Source organism: Gigantopelta aegis, chromosome 9, assembly GCF_016097555.1.
Source record: "Gigantopelta aegis isolate Gae_Host chromosome 9, Gae_host_genome, whole genome shotgun sequence".
NCBI classification, from domain to species: Eukaryota; Metazoa; Mollusca; class Gastropoda; order Neomphalida; family Peltospiridae; genus Gigantopelta; species Gigantopelta aegis.
Window position 1 is genome coordinate 7232181 of NC_054707.1, and position 18412 is coordinate 7250592.

General features: G+C 40.2%; 1 protein-coding gene and 1 long non-coding RNA gene across 2 annotated transcripts in view; both read right to left on the reverse strand.

Annotated features, from left to right (window-relative positions):
* Positions 1–285: 285 nt before the first annotated feature.
* On the reverse strand, positions 286–2837 carry LOC121380902 (5-hydroxytryptamine receptor-like). Its single transcript, XM_041509931.1, has one exon. The coding sequence runs from the start codon at positions 2693–2695 to the stop codon at positions 1457–1459; it is 1239 nt and encodes a 412-aa protein (XP_041365865.1). The 5' UTR covers positions 2696–2837; the 3' UTR covers positions 286–1456.
* Positions 2838–3017: 180 nt separating this feature from the next.
* The window catches only part of LOC121380903, a 165850-nt gene continuing 150455 nt past the window's right edge, over positions 3018–18412 (reverse strand). The window contains exon 3 of the long non-coding RNA XR_005959017.1: positions 3018–3140. This is a non-coding gene — a long non-coding RNA (uncharacterized LOC121380903). The remainder of the gene's footprint in view (positions 3141–18412) is intronic.

Sequence of the window (18412 nt, forward strand, 5' to 3'; positions counted from 1 at the left end):
GACGTATAAGTCAGGTATAGGTATAACACATAGACGTAGAAGTCACGTATACATATTGTGTATGTTGTTATGCATATGCATACAGATGTACAGTGGTATACGTGAGGTTTATGTTAATGTAAGTATTGGCCAACTCAAAATACAGCGTAATATTTGTGTTAATGCTATGAAAAAAAGTTACTCATTTACTCGCTTCGTTGATTTATATCTACAAGAAAAATATGTATCCTGATAAAGGTTAACGGACTGTGTCTGCGTGACATAAAAACAACAACAATGTTATAATTGCATCGTGTGTTAGTTTATTAAAGTGAGATCGCATAAATAGTTATATGTTTGATTCTGGTCATAACGTATCTTGTGCTCAGTAGGTCTACCTCGAGCAGCCACCACAATAACCACAACGTCATCAGTGTTCACACACATGTCTTCAGATTTCATCACGTCACACGTTTCGTCAAGTCAACACAATGAGACAGTGTTTAACTTTTAACATTTTACCACACCATGACACATTTGAGTAACTTTTCACTAATTTTCAGTAACCATACAGTATCCATTTGGCTTTACGCTATCACATTGTTACACTGATAGATTTGATGTCAGCGTACAATAATACCAGTTACGTCACCACACTGTATCCGTCTGGCTTTACGTCATCACATTGTGACACTGATAATTTTGACGTCACCGTACAATAATATCAGTTACTTCACCACACTGCGAGAGTATTAACACTTTATTTACTTCTTATCTATTCACATTCCTTGACACTATGAGAAGTGCTCATAGTATTTGACGTCATCGTACTGTGACAACGGTAATTCTTACGTCATCACACACTGATGATGGTAATGTTTACGTCATCATACAATGACAATGGTAATTTTTACGTCATCACACTGTGACAGTGTTTTAAACTCCTTTGCATACTATAACATTGTAACGGTGTCCACCATTTATCTTGAAATCATTAATCACGATGGTCCATAATGAAACCGATGAATAAAATTATAAATGATACATGAGCAAACGTACTGCGCATCTCTATATTGCAACACCTAGCAGTAATACTTACACGTCGATCACACTGGATACTAGAACCAGTAAACAGCAACGGACGAGTGCCACACACTCCACGTAATGTATATAAAGCTATGTCCACTAAGTTATAGCTGAACTGAACAAAAATACAAGTTGGTTTTGATAATGTTTTAAAAAAACCGCAAGTGGTTTGGTTAATACCAATGTATCTATCTGCACCTCGAGTGCACACACGCCAGACCATCTTTGTACAGCCATTTTCTTTTTTGACTGTTTGCCCTCCGAATCGGGTCATCACAGAGACATTATTTACATATAAACACAAATCCATTTACACTTGTGTATATCTCGGGCTATTTCTCTCTCTATCTCTCTCAGTCCCTCTCTCTCGAAGAGGTCACACCACCGTCAACTATCGATTTATTTTCCTTGAATATTTGCCAAAGAGAATCTTGCGGAAAGCATTTCTGAATTCTGGGCTAAATTTTGTATAGATAATCGGGTTCATTAAACTGTTGAAGTATCCGAGCCACAAGAAGAAGCTGGACAGCTCCATGGGAATATGGATTTTGTCTTTCACGAAGGGCATCACGAGCGCCTCGATGAAGAACGGCAGCCAGCAGATGAGAAAACAGCCCGTGATGATGGCCAATGTCCGCGCCGCCTTGCGCTCGCGCTTCAGTTCCAGCTTCTCCCTACGACACATGGCCGACATGGCCACCTTGGAAGCAGCGTCTGTGGCGTCCTTTTTCAACATGGCGGCGTTGGCCTCGTCACACGAGTTCCCGTTAGTGGCACAATGCATGTCGCTGTTGTCGACGTCTTTACTCAGGCCGCTGCTGTCCTTCTCGGGCGAGCACCCGTTACACGAGACGACGCTGTACTCGCCTTTAGGCGACGACGTCTTGTCGGCCGCGGCGGCGAGTTTTTTCGTCTTTTTCTTGTCCTCTTTCTTAACGAACTTCTCCTTCCGTATTCTGGCTCTGGCCACCTGGTATATCCGCAGGTAGATGATGATCATGATGGTCATGGGCAGGTAGAAGGCACCGACTGTCGAGTACACCGTGTAGAACTTGTCCTGGCTGATGACGCACTCGCCCGTGATCTCCGGGTTGTTCTCGGGCTTCCAGCCGAACAGCGGCGGGATCGAGATGACCAGGGCCGCGGCCCACACGAGGAGAATCATGATCCCGATCCGGGTCGGGCTGCGGCGGCGGATGTAGGCGATGCTGGTGACGGCCCAGTAGCGGTCGATGGCGATGGCGACGAGATGGAGGATGGACGCCGTGCAGTAGAGGACGTCGAACGAGTTGTGCATGTCGCACACGGAGTTGGGGAGGAACCAGTTCTTGCTGATGTCCTTCAGCACGCTGATGGGCATGACGAGGGTGGCCACCATGAGGTCGGCGACGGCCAGCGACAGGATCAGGTAGTTGGCCACGTTGTGCAGGCTGCGCTCCAGGATGACGGCGGCGATGACGAACACATTGCCGATGATGGTGGCGAGGATCATGAGGCCCAGGACGATGCTGGTCGCGATCATGTGCTCCGTGCTGTAAATAGTAATTGTCAGCGCGCGAATCGTCGTCGTCGTCGTCGGCGTGTCGTTGCTCACCACCTGGTACGACAACGTCGTCTCGCTCAACTCCATAGTCTCGTCTCGGGGATAGGAAAAAAACACAAAAAAAAACAACAGCTACAACAGGTAAATCAACTTCCACGGAGAGTATTCGAACCACGGACTCTCTCCGTATGGCATCCCAAACGCTCTACCCAAAGAGATAATTTGGGAATTTCCCGTTACACAACAACAACAACAGGAATGTTATTCTGGAATGTTCATCCACGAAAGCGGTACAACGTGAATGGATTAGTCTTCGAGTGGTTAATCAGTCTTTTCCGGGGCCATCGCGGCACAGAGTTATCTTCTCTTCCTTTTTTATTTTTTGTTACTCCAATATGGTGTCCACACCACCGCGGTGATGCCTGCGCCAGCGAAATTCCATTCCTTTGTGTAGAAATATGTCCATTTGTCGTCCTGGTCGGCGGTGTGTTAAAGAAGACGTCTGCTAATCGATGTTGTCTCAGCACTCAGTCTGAAAAATATAATAAACACATTGAGTTAGCACCGAGTTTAATGGCGAGCACCATACAGAGGGTACGCTTGTTATGCGAAGGATAATATCGCCAACCTAAGTAGATTCTGCCCAATCTGGAAATGCATCAGCAAGACCCAGGTTCGATTTTTTATTTTCTGTAGAATTAATTTACTTTTCTGTATTCAATTTGTAGTTGGCGATGTAATCAAAGGATTTATTGTGAGGGAAGAGTTAGAAAGTTTATGTCCACTCATTACAATCAATCATTGGAGAAATATTTCCTCTATTGCCTTGTTCATCTCGGTAAAACTCCAATATCATTCTCAAAGAGATATATATATATATACCGGCCTCGGTGGAACAGTGGTTAAGCCATCGGATTTGAGGATGGTAGGTACTGGGTTCGAATTCCGGTACTGGCTCCCACCCTGTGCGAGTTTAACGACTCAGTGGGTAGGTGTAAGACCACTACACCGACTTCTCTCACTAACCACTAACCCACTGTCCTGGACAGACAGCCCAGCTAGCTGGAGTGTATCCAGGACAGCGTGCTTGAACCTCAATTGTATATAACCACTGGAAATGAGTATAAATAAAGGGAAATAAGACGTGGAAATAAAATAAAGAACTTCACAGTCTTTAGTCGGAGGTAGGGCCCCCACAAGTCCAAAATATTGGACTCAAGACTCGAAGGTTTAAACTCGACCCGGACCCGTGTACCCGACACTTACACTTGATGATGGTGAGATTAAGAAATAAAGTAAAATAGCACTATGCATCTTAATTTCAGCGCTGAACATGGATGCCAAATCATGCCATTGTATTGCCTTTAGAAATGTTGTGACGGACGGACGGACGGACAGCCAGTTTAAAAAGAGAAACGAGCGCATGGTCATGTAATTATCGTGTAACTTATATCGCTGTTTTCTACTGCTGAAATTATTGTCCTACATTCTCCATTGCATTATAGCTGATTATCTACTGCTGAAATTATTGTCCTACATTCTCCATTGTATTATAGTTGATCATTGTATTCCACCTTGTACGGGTACTCGAGTCCTGTGAACGGACCCAAGTCTTGCTAGACTCGACCCGTGCCTGAGTACTCGAGTACTCGTGGAGGACACTAGTCGGAGGTTGTTGAAAGTAAATCTGACCCCAAAAAACTATGCACGCATTTCAAATCGTATCTCTGTACAGTATAATTAAAGGGTCGTTTTAACAAGGTCAGTTTGATCTTATATTGTATTTATGACGATACACAGTTAAATACCAAATTCACTGCCGCATTTCACATTTATTACCAATGGCAAGACTGGTAGCTTTAACTGTGTAATAATTTTTTATTTCAGCTTATTTTCGTGTTTACATCCAATTAAGGTTCAAGCACGCTGTCCTTGGCACACCTCAGCTATCTGGGGGATGTCTGTCCAGGACAGTTGATTAGTTGTTAGTGGTTAGTGAGAAAGAAGAGGGTGTAGTGGTCTTACACCTACTCAATGAGTCGTTAAAACTCTCTCTGGGGTACCAGGCTGCGAACCCAGTACCTACCAGTCTTATGTTCGATGGCTTAACCACGGCACCACCGAAACCGGTACTGTGTAATCAAAACTCTTATACACTTTGAACTTTGAGACTTAGACTTAGATACGGTTTTAACATGCTCATATACCTCTATGGTTTCGAACACGCCTACCCCGAGTCCGGCCTCCGATAACAACTTTGACCCGCTCAGATACTATCTGGTTTACTGCTACCTAGAGTACAGAACGATAATTGACATAAGAATCACATTAGTAAATCGGCAACAAAATACGACTTTTCTGTGTTAATTATGAACACGTGTTAATACAACTTCCGTATGTTTAACCTTCACGCTTAATTACGGAATCCGGACTTTCATCAGCCATTCAGGCTTGCATTCATTTACACTAACTCGTTTATCCCTTTCATCCTATAATTACACCAACGCTTGCCTTCGCGTCCAATTGCTGACACAATATTCATGTTACTAATGGCAAATTAAAAACAGACCGGCGTCGCTATTTTGGAGTCATCAAATTTCGTGACTATTTATATAAATAAAGTTTGTTTTGTTTAACGACACCACTAGAGCATATTTATTTATTAATCATCGACTATTAATGTCAAATATTTGGTAATTTTGACATATAGTCTAGCAAAAAAACCCGCTAAATTTTTCCATTAGCACCATCCCACAGAGAGGATTGACTCTGTATCTGACCGACTTTGTATTTTAATGATTTTTATCGCTATAAATTACAATGATATCTATTCGCCTTGGTAATATGCAAATTGCTGAGGTGGTTTTAACGCCATCATGTGTTAAGTTTACTCAAGGTTGGAAATTCCACGATCAATTCCGGACGCGCTGTTGGCACCGCCGTGCTTACAGGCAAAATAATCGAAATCGCCGATGCAGAAACTGCTAATGGTAGCGAGGTGAATGATGAGTATAAAACACAGGCTGTCATTTTATTATGACAAATGTCAGGCCTTCTTGAGCGAACACCCCCCTGGGAACGCGCTTATTACGAATTGGCCGAACTGAATAAGTCTAAAATGATAGATCAGGGGGTCAGTATCACGGCAGATTGTTTTTCTTAAAGCCAGCAGCGAATCCAACTGCACGCGATAATAAGTCATTCCCGTATCCGATCGCGCTTTACTCTGTGACTTTGTAACCCAGTGGTAAAGCGCTTACCTAATACGCGGTCTGTCTAGGATCGATCTCCGTTGGTCGACCCGTTACGCTATTTCTCGTTCCAGCCAGTGCACCACTGGGATGGTGCATATAATGTGGGTGTGAGTAATGTTTGTCATGCTTCCATCAGAGAACTGTTCAAGCACGCCTGTCGTAGGCACAACACATGACTTCGCCGTAGACAGACGGTGCATATAAAAGATCCGTCACTACTAATGGAAACATATAGCCGGTTTCCTCTGTATGACTGTGTTAAAATTACCATATGTTTGACATCCAACAGTCGATGACTAATAAATCAATGTGCTCTAGTGGTTTCGTTAAACATAACAAACTTTACTTTACTTTTGTGGCACAGTGACTGCTATGCTAGGATCAGAGCACGAATGTTTTCAGGGATGAAGTGTAATGCAAATAAAAGGGAACTTAAAAAAAGAAAAAGAAAAAGAAGAAGAAAAAAGATAATAAATTGATTGCACATATGTTCGTTGTATACAGAATATATATACACACACACACATTTCGTCTTGTCTGCCAACACGGTACACATAGTTTGACATTTGTAACTGAAATATAAAACTAAGTCCATTGTTTCACCGACTTTGCACTAAAAAGAAAGACGCTACAATGTCACGAAGAACAGACTACAGAGTAAGGAAGCCTTCAGAAGGTAGTAACGAGATCTACAGAGTTGAATCATATTTGAGTTATAGTCAGTTCAGCACATCTGACACAGACACCATGACACGAGACTGTTATTTGACATTCAAATACTGTAATGCTGTTCAGATGATGTGACAAATGGCGAACATCGAGACATTCGACAGATAATGTGGCACCTGACAAATGCTTTCCATTCTCCACACGAACGAACGTGGTACTTTGAGTGAATTTCATAATCCCATGATTGTCGAATTACACCACCACACTTTATCTTGCACGTCGATTCAGTTTTAAAGGGACAACCCTCAGTCGGCCGTAGTTGTTATAATGTTGCCGACCAAGAAACATTTGTTAACAGTTTTAAAGGGACAACTCTCAGTCGGCCGTAGTTGTTATAATGTTGCCGACCAAGAAACATTTGTTAACAACCTGTAAGAAAATTGGATATAACAGAGTGAAACAAGAGTCTGTGGCGTTGAAATATCCTTAAAATAGACTAAAATGCGACTCCATAGCCATTACTTCTCAGACGCATGTGCGTTTTTAAAAATATGAAAAATGCATTTTGTGGTATTAGAAACACCATGATAACCAGAAACACTTAGAATGTACGGAAATGGATAATCTAAACAATAAAATATAAGTAATGTTTGATTTCAGTGATCATAAACGGCTCTAATAGTGAAAAATATACCTTAGTGTTTAAAAACTAGGATATGTCCCTTTAATTATATATTAAACCAATTGTTTTGCATGAAATATTAGTGGCTGTATATTAAACGTGTTTCTGATCGTCCTGGTGTTTGTACTAGGTCATGCTTCATTCTATTTTCCAATATATATATTTTTTTCTTACGTACGAAATTATTAGAGCCAAATCCTGTTTGGGCTACATTAGGATGACGAAAATATTCAGACACTGATATTCTAAAGAAGAAACTATATGTAATATGTAATTTTAGTTTGTTAGTCAGAAACATCTATCAATGCAGCAAACTCAGAATAATCGCTGTAACTCTTTAGTCGCTTGATGCGTGGTCGATCTAGGATCGATACCCGTCATAGGGCTCATTGGACTATGTCTCGCTCCAGTCAGTGCACCACAACCAGTATATCAAAGGCCGTGGTATGTACTATCCTGTCTGTAGAATGGGGCATATAAAAGATCCCTTGCTACTAATGGAAACATGTAGCGGGTTTCCTCTCTAAGACTATATGTCAGAATAACCAAATGCTTGACATCCAATAGCCGATGATTAATACTTTTTAAAAACTCTTTACTTGCTGTTACTGCTGAGAAAGACCGCATCAAATCCTTGCAATCAACGCCATATATGCTACTGTGATGTACTAGTATTGGAATATTATTCGGGAATGGGGGTTGGGGGAATGAACCTATACAGGGCGACCGATATTGCGACCCAGCGCACCCCAGACGAGCGCTCTACCACTGAACTACATCTCGGCCCTCCACGAAGACATCACGTTGAAATGGCAGCAAACTGCTCGCGGTGTTCTAATCGATTACACTCCACTAACGGAAATACCTACAGGAACGCCACACAAATCATAACCGATCGTGTTCTGTGAAGACAAACATGATTAGGTTAGTTAAGTCAGCGTCAGACAAACAACGTCAAAACAGCCACTGGAGCGAATCACTGCATAATACTACACATGTAACACAGGGAAGTACAACACGAGAGAGAGAGAGAGAGAGAGAGAGAGAGAGAGAGAGAGAGAGAGAGAGAGAGAGAGAGAGAGAGAGAGAGAGAGAGAGAGAGAGAGGGGGAGAGAGGGGGGAGAGAGGGGGGGGGGAGAGAGAGAGGGGGGGGGGGGGGGGGGGAGAGGGGAGGAGAAACATCGTCCTTTCAACGACCAGAAGATTAATCTGAGGTGTATCCATCAAAAACGACAGAGACAGAAAGAGAGAATGGGTTGGGGGGAGGATCGTGGGGTGTGGGGTGGGGGGGGGGGGGGGGGGGGGTGGGGGGGGGGCATCGTCCCTTTAACGAGCAGCAGAAGATTCATCTGATGTTAGTACATCTACATCATCAAATCATCAAAGACGACGACTATTCTTAGAAAAATGTCTTCTGCTCACACGTCGCTGGATTCTGACGAGCCGCGGGTCCGAGATATTAACCAAAAGAAACAAATCATCGGCCGCTTTTTAATCTGAAATATTATATTAAGCCGAGAGTTAGGCAATCAGACGGCGGGAAACTAATAAAAGGGGAAATGAAAAGATCTAATTCGTAAGTGAACTGGACTGGGGCTTTTCAAGGCGATTTACTTATTTAGCAGACGCCCGCGACTCGTCCATTCTCCGTAGCCGGAGAGGCAGAAAAAGAAGCGATTTGTCTTTCCGCGAGTAAATGCAATGTAAGGCAATATGCGGCGCTGTCAGAAAAATAACGAACGGGGCCTCAGATATGATATCGGTGGAAGCCGCGCGGACCGTATATACATTTGATGGATAATGTAATATGTATATTTATATAATTTTATCGACTGGCACAGAATCACGAACATGGCTGCCAGTATTAATTCAGTTTTTGTTTGACGACATCACGAGAGGATACTGATTAATTAATTAATCATCGGCTGCTGGATGTCAGACATTTAATAACTCCGACACGAGATCTTCAGAGGAAACACACAGACAGGACAGTACGTACCACGGGTTTTAATATACCAGTATTTTGGTACCGATTGAGTGGGGGAAAACAACAATTGTTCCATCTTTCCGCCAGACAATGGTCTATTATTTCCGATTAGCAGCTAGGGATATTTTATACGCATCATCCCACAGACAGGATAGTACATACCACGGCCGGTCGTGGTGCACTGGCTGGTACGAGAAATAGCTCAGTGGGCTCACCGGCGTGGATCGATCCTAGACCGACCGAGCATCAGGCGAACGCTTTACCACAAGGCTACGACTCGCCCGGACACAATAGTATTAATAAAGTAAAACTAACTGTATGACAAGTTTACGTCTTTTCAAAAAGATGACTATGTATTTAGACAACGTTGAGGAACGAAATACAAGTTGCTATTATTAATAAACTAATTTCATCGTCCACTGCGCTGTTGGAATCACTCGAATTTGCCACTTACTGCTGCGGCTACAATGACGGTGATTAATGCTGACGGGGGGCGTAATGATGATGACGTAACCCGTGTGCATGATGTAGACGTGACTAAGAAATGACCTGCCTGGTTCTTCATCATGGGCGTACGACCCGGGGGGGTCCCAAATTCGTGCAAAACAGTGGGAAAAATTCGGGCAGTTTTTATCTGGGTAAAATTTCGGGCAAATCAACCCCTCCAGCCCCCCTAAATCAAAGAGTCCCCATACGCCTATGTTCCTCATAGTGTTTTCATAGATCATTCATTTCAACTTATTTTCGTGCTTATATCCAATTAAGGTTCAAGCACGCTGTCTTGGGCACACACCTCAGCTATCTAGGCTGTCTGTCCAGGACAGTGGGTCAGTTGTTAGTTGGTTAGTGGTTAGTGAGGGAGAAGAGGGTGTAGTGGCCTTACATTTACCCATTGAGCCCTTAACAACTCGCTCTGAGTTGGAGCTGGTACCGGGCTGCGAACCCTGTACCTACCAGCACAGATCGTGGAAATGTTTGAGATTTAAAACACAGTGAAATCACGTTTGTTCGTGGAATTCTAATGTTCTAGTAATTCGTGGACTAATATATGTACGGGAATATAATACATGTGCATGTATACATTTAACACGAATTTCTGATACTAGCTTTTAAAAACACGAATTTAAGTACACAAAGAAAGTGAGTTTTTGTTTTGTTTTGTTTGTGGTTGTTTTTTCTTTGTTGTTTAATTTCAAACCACGAAAATGTTAAGTTTGTTTTGTTTAATGACACTATTAGAGCACATTTATATATTAATGATCAGCTATAGGATGTCAAATATTTGGTTATTTTGTCATACAGTCTTAGATAGGGAACCCGTTATATTTTTTTCACTATTAGCAAGAGATCTTTTATAAGCACCATCCCAAAGACAGGAGGGTACATACCACGGGTCTTGATATATCGGTCGTGGTGTAGATTGGAACAAAAAATAGCCCAATGTACACACCGACAGAGATCGATCCTAGACCGTCAGCACATGAGGCAAGCACTTTACCTTTGGGCTACAACCAGCCCCTCAACTGAATCCGCAAAACATGGAGAGAGAGAGAGAGAGAGAGAGAGAGAGAGAGAGAGAGAGAGAGAGAGAGAGAGAGAGAGAGAGAGAGAGAGAGAGAGAGAGAGAGAGAGAGAGAGAGAGACCTACAGAGAGACAGAGACAGATAGACAGAGCCTCTGGGTGTGTTTTTTTGTCTACCTCAGACCATTATATCAAAGTGAATCCAAGTGAATCCCCACAAACATATTCCATTTAACGCTGTTGACATTTACTGACTGTAACATATTGTATAAAGCTAATACACGGTCTTCTACTTCTGAAGAGTACACACATCGAAAACCATGTCGAGTGGCTTTCAATAAATATAACCGTTGATTCAACATGCTGTGTTTGCAATTTTGGTCGAGTGTGTGAGCGCCATTTGTCATATTCCAACTGGCGCCAATAAACCCCGCCACTGCCATCCAGTATTGTCTCTGCTATTACTCTAAAGACAATGATGATGCAGAGAAGATTAGTTATGAATATTCATTGATGCATGGCATACATACCGAAGTATTGTCAGTCTGTGTTTATCTACGTTGTACACAACATGGGTTAACAAACTGAAACTTCATATTTTCCATATTAACAAAAGATATTAATTGTATGTATTGACTGTCTTTGTGCCAGATTACTCGTGTGTGCGCATGCTTGATCACTTGACCACTGGCACGATACGAAACCTGTCTATTTGAGTAATAGTAAAACTATCTGATAATGTCGGGCAATATCCGTTGTTTTGAAAATCGTGAATATATTTAAATCACTGATACACGAGTTTGAATAATTGCATAGCTCTATTTTTTCCTAAATGGATGACAATGTCGCTATAATTATTATTGAGTGTTCTCTGGTTTAAACACGAAGACCTGTTGCGTTTTTGGGAGGCCGAGCGCCCGCACATTGTTTGACTGGTACCATCATCTTCTATCATATCAAATTCACCCACATTTTGGCACAAAACCCAGTCTAGCGAGCAACTGAACATATTGCTGGTTGAAATAAAATCTGCGACCGGTTACCTACTGACGCAAACTGATGCAGATACGCAGACAAAAAGAAAAAAGAAAAAAAGAAAAAAAAAGAGATAATAATAATTTAATAATACTACTAATAATACTACTAATAATAATAATAAATTGACAAATAAATAATAATAAACAAATAAATAAATGAATTTACAGTGATTAAAAACTGATAAGAATATAGATGTTTCAATTTTACGGAGATTAAATCCTTGTAAAAATAAAAATGTTTACATTTTACGGTGAACTATACAGATGATTATTTGTTTTTACCGTGATTAGAAAAATGTAAATGTTTACAATTTATACTGACTAAAGACTAGAAAATAGGAGTTTATATTTATTTTGAAGTGATTACAAATTGATGAACAATATAGCTGTGATTAAAACCTGGTAACCATAGATGTTTTCATTTTACACTGATTAAACATTGATGAAAATATAAACATTAATTAAAAATATGGATTTTTACTATGAATGAATGCACGAATGTTTAACGATACCCCAGCGCAAAAATACACATCGGCTATTTGGTGTCACAAAAGGTAAGTGTTTACTGTGAATAATGCAATGTTAGTAATATATGATAGACAATATCGATGTTTATAATTTCAAATGGTTCTGTGCTGATAAAACTAATAGGATGTTTACAATGTGCTGTTTTTACATTGTATAGATTTGCGTACCGTTACTTATCTAGATTCACCTGGATGCATGTCGCCGCATCTCGAATCAATGGCTGGTATTCAGAACTCACTAATTGTTATTATTTAGTTCACACTAATTGCTGTTTTGAGATAAAATCTAAAGATAAATCAATGATTTGTTGGTCCGGAATTACCCCCCCCCCCCCCCCCCCCCCAGCTTTTATAATCGACTATATTGAATCATATTTGTAAATTGCCACACGGGCTATCATTGACTTAAATTATGGCGGGGTTTAAATTTGGTAGAGCCCTCCCCCCATTACATCAAAGGCCATGGTATGTACTGTCCTGTCTGTGGAAAAGCGTATATGAAAGATCCCTGGCAATATTAGAAGAGCTTCATCGCCTCCCTCGCACTCTCTCCAAGAGTGTGTCGATCTCCCACAGCTACTCCCAAAGCAAATTTTCTTTTTCTGATATATTGTGCGACCCCTCCCCTAATTAATTCATTCGCCACTGTCTAGACTTCCGTTCATAAATGCTTGTACACGCGCCGGCTTTCTCTCCTCTGTATATCAATCTACTCTCTCTCCCTCTCTCCCTCTCTCTCTCTCTCTCTCTCTCTCTCTCTCTCTCTCTCTCTCTCTCTCTCTCTCTCTCTCTCTCTCTCTCTCTCTCTCTCTCTCTCTCTCTCTCTCTCTCTCTCTCTCTCTCTCTCTCTCTCTCTCTCTCTCTCTATCTAACACGGCCAGGTATAGATTTTCAATTCTTTCAAGGTGATGTCTAAAACTCGCAGGATTAAAATCTAAACCGAGTTTCCAGACTGACAGACAGACAGACGAAGTAGGTGTGTCACGTACTGGTTAATCTCAGAAACATATCAAACACGTAGAATTAAATAAAGACGAACTCAGAGCGATCACAGACTAACGCCAGTTTTATTGCATTTCAAGGAAAAACAAGTTTGCTGAAACCACACCTTTGTATTGCATGTTTTCCAAATGTCTGGCGCAAACACTGATTCAACTCAGGGCAGGACGTAACCCAAAGGTAAAGGTCTAGGATCGATCCCCGTCGGTAGGCTCATTGGGCTATTTTTCGTTCTAGCCAGTGCATGACGACTTGATTATCAAAGGCTCTCCCTTTCAAGAACTGAGTTCTATATCCCTTAACATCGGTCTAATATATAAACGTTGTTTTTATACAATCTACCTTTTAACCTCTAGAACTGAATTCTATATCCCTTAACATCTGTCTAATGTATAACCGTTGTTTTTATACAATCTACCTTTTAACCTCTAGAACTGAATTCTATATCCCTTAACATCTGTCTAATGTATAACCGTTGTTTTTATACAATCTACCTTTTAACCTCTAGAACTGAATTCTATATCCCTTAACATCTGTCTAAGGTATAACCGTTGTTTTTATACAATCTACCTTTTAACCTCTAGAACGGAGTTCTATATCCCTTAACATCTGTCTAATATATAACCGTTGTTTTTATACAATCTACATTTTAACATCTAGAACTGAGTTCTATATCCTTTGACCTCTAGAACTGAGTTCTATATCCTTTGACCTCTAGAACTGAGTTCTATATCCCTTAACGTCTAGAACTGAGCTCTATATCCTTTAACCTCTAGAACTGAGTTCTTTATCCCGTATCCATTTTTGTTTTATGTACAATGTTCCTTTCATGCACCGAGTCAATCAAGGTATTTCTAAACCAAAATAGAAATTAATGACTCCAGTATCTTCCCTTAAAGGGACATTCCTGAGTTTGCTGCAATTTTTGACATGTTATCGACTAACAGAAATTTTTTAATTTTAATTTTGTAATTACATATCAAATACATTTTTCTGCATAAAATATCAGTGACTGTATATTGACGTGTTTCTGATCGTTCTAATATTTGTACTAGGTTAAATTTAATTTTGTTTCCTAAAAATATTTTAAAAATAAAAATCCAGTTTGGGCTTCTTACAAATATTGAGATGACCGGAAACACATTGAATATACGGACACTGATATTCTAAACAAGAAATATATATATTTAAAATGTAAGTTTAATCATAGAAATATTTTATTAGTCGGAAACATCTTACAACAATGCAGAAAACTCAGGAATGTCCCTTTAAAGCAACACATCGCTTGAAGTCTGGCGTCTCTGCTCATCATTGTCTCATTGCACCTGGTGACTCAGCATCTTAATTAACCGAGTTGACACGAACTCCAACACTACACCTGATCGCACTCGATCGCCCCCGACTCCACGCATTGCTGCGACACAGTTTCCTCATGTGACAAACAGCTCCAGAAACAGCGAGCCGCCTAAAGCCCCGACTGTGTCATCACAGTGAGCATCTTGTATTCCCCGCACACGCTCATATGGCCTCAGATTACAGTTATCTTCCCATTTGGTTGTCCAAAATCCGGAAGTTTCACCGCGCAAGTAGTCTGCTGTTTGACTGTGATTATTTCATGGCAGACAGCTATGAAGTGGCAACTGTTTGACTGAAGTGACAGGGGATAGCATGTAGTTTGTAAACATGTGTAACTTGTTGACATTGAAGACTTGTTTGTGGTAATTCCGGCCCATGCAAAAGTAGTGCTTTTTGTGTAAAATGGGTGTACTCCGGCCTGGTTTAGAGGGTGTGTCTGTTTTAAACCAATATGCTGGGAGAAAGAGCTGGACAACAGGGGTTGTCCTTTTCAGGGTATGTGTCCCCCATGCAGGCAAAGGTACATACAAAAACTTCACGGGCCTGCTGATATTAATAAAAATGTTATAGCCACTAAGGCTATATAGAAAACATATAGCGAAATTAATTTGTGGTCTGAGGCCTGATATAGTTCACACATTACACCGGTTAAATGCTTGATTCTGATGAAAGTATTATAACCAGAGAGGTGAAATTACACAGACTGATTGTGCATACCACAAGGAATATGAAAACTAATTTATTTATTTTCTAAATATTTTATTAAATTAAAAAAACATTTTTTTTGTGAATTTATTAAAATTTAAAATTAAAATTTTCAACTTTTAAATTTCAGTATCCTCCAAAATAGCATAAGATGACCTCTGATGTTTACTACAGGTTGTTGCAATATTTTTTAAAACAGTTTTTGAGCTAATAATTTTGGTAAAAACGAGCAAACAAGTTGGATTTTGTTAGTCAATATTGAGATTTTAATTTTTTTTATACATATTGAATTTTAATGAGTTTCTCAATTATTGCAATTGGACCGAAGATCTAAATATAATGAATATATATCACTACTAAATGTAATTAAAACAACTTTAAATAAATAGTATTACAGTTTTTTAACAAGATTAAGTACTCTAATAATACATTTCACCTACATTTATGTAATTACCACACTTCAGTTCATTTTTCAAAAAATGTCTTTTATCCTTAGAAAATCTAATAGGCTAATATTCTATGCTGTCTGAATGTATTTATTGTGTTCAGTAATCAGATGCTGGTATACTTGTCAAGTTTATTGCAGAAAATGTGCAAAAAGGTTAACATTTGGCTGCTTGTAATACATATGGCAGAATAATCCATAATGCAATATTCAGTGGGGAGTCATTACTACAAACATCCTTCCAATCAAGAAATACTACACTGAGGTATCCCAGACACTGGCACATGACTACACTTGTTAACAGTTATCACTGGAAACTGAAAAATATGGTGCAAGTAACCTCTTGGTAGGATTTATATCAGCATTTCTGTCGACAAAATCTTCATTTTCAAAAGTTGTCGTCAACAAAAAAAATATTATGGTGTATACCTAAAGTAATATCTGTAGGGCATATTCCTATTAATATGCATTTATATGGACTGTTTTGCCTTTTAACAAAGTGGCTACATGTCTAATACAGTAATGAAGTAGATTAAGTAAATACAGCAGGTCAAAATTGAATATGAGGCCTATCATGTCTAATTTTCCCTGAATTAGTTGTGTAAACATTTGTTGCAAATGGCCCCAATTTTGTGGACTTTTCACCATCCCTCTGACACATTTCTAATAATGTATCATGAATTCAGTCACCATATCTTTACTAAGCCTCCACTTATCATATCTAAAAATGCAAATTTTACAGTTTTAGATTTTTTTGTTTCTCAAAAATTTAAATTAAGTTTAATATTTAATTAAAAATGAAGTAAAATCTAATGATTGATTTTTTTTTCCTATAAATATTTCAAAATCTTTCCAAGACAAACACTGTGCAGATAGAACATATGTAGAAAGAAAAAATAGCTGCTCATTGTATGAAGAAATTCCAAAATTTGATAAAGTTATTACATTTGAAGTTGGTGTCCCTCAAGTTTCCATTGCTAAAAAATGGGCCATGGAAAGGCACTGTGGTAGGTGTTTTAACACAGCCTCTGTATACTCTTCAGTTTAAAGGTGACATACCGATACTTACCGAGCATTGCTTTAATATGGATAGGCATTGGAATGCATTAGTGTGGGCCAGTTTTTAGGGAAAAAAAGGGACTGATAGGCCTCAGATTACAGTTATCTTCCCATTTGGTTGTCCAAAATCCGGAAGTTTCAACCGCGCAAGTAGTCTGCTGTTTGACTGTGATTATTTCATGGCAGACAGCTATGAAGTGGCAACTGTTTATGACTGAAGTGACAGGGGATAGCATGTAGTTGTAAACATGTGTAACTTGTTGACATTGAAGACTTGTTTGTGGTAATTCCGGCCCATGCAAAAGTAGTGCTTTTTGTGTAAAATGGGTGTACTCCGGCCTGGTTTAGAGGGTGTGTCTGTTTAAACCAATATGCTGGGAGAAAGAGCTGGACAACAGGGGTTGTCCTTTTCAGGGTATGTGTCCCCCATGCAGGCAAAGGTACATACAAAACTTCACGGGCCTGCTGATATTAATAAAAATGTTATAGCCACTAAGGCTATATAGAAACATATAGCGAAATTAATTGTGGTCTGAGGCCATATTAAGCACGTTTAGACGTCGAGTCATTAGGGTATGTATCATCGCTTTCTGTGAACGGACTCAATGAGGCAATGCCTAGTGGTGTGGAGTCACAATGCAAACAGAGGTGAGCGAGTAATGTGGCATGTTATGCCAGGAAACGATTGCTTAACTGGACACCGCGCGGTGTTGGCTGTGAAATGACGTAATATTACGTATGGAGATGGAAGGCGTTTGGTTCGTATCCCAGTACCTGCTCCTACACAGAGTGAATGCACTACACACCGACTTGTCTGTCTGTTTGTCAGTCAGTCCGTCTGTCTTTCCGTCCATCTGTCTATCATCTCTCTCGCTTTCTCTTTCTCACACTATCTCTCTTTCTCCCACCCCCTCTCTCTCTCTTGCTTTCTCTTTAGATCTCTCTCTCTCTCTCTCTCTCTCTCTCTCTCTCTCTCTCTCTCTCTCTCTCTCTCTCTCTCTCCCCTCTCCCCCTCTCTCTCTCTCTCTCTCTCTCTCTCTCTCTCTCTCTCTCTCTCTCTCTCTCTCTCTCTCTCTCTCTCTCTCTCTCTCTCTCTCTCTCTCTCTCGCTCTCGCTCTCGCTCTTTCTCCCTCTCTCTCTTTCTTTCTCCTTACTTACAAAACTTAAACGTCTAATTTCAAACCTACAACAAGTCTCGCCCATACAAATATCTTGTTAAAAGTGAGCTCTGCTAATAATCTGGAGTCTGGTATTAAAACTTTTATTGGCAAGTCCCCTGGACTGATAGTTCCTCAAGAAAGCTGAGCGAATGCTTAGGACAGAGTACTTGAATCTATCTTGGAAACAATCACGAAAATAAATTAGAATCAGTCAATAACTAAACAATGGCTACTAATAAACAAGTTGGTGCAGACGTATCAGGTCTGGGAACAAATTAAAACCAAAAGAATTAACTTTCGCCAGAGTGGCAGACATTCTGGACTTCATAATTGCCTGAAGCCAAAGAGAAGAGCAATTAAGAAATATCATTCCTGTATGACTTCACTTATTAACACTCCAGA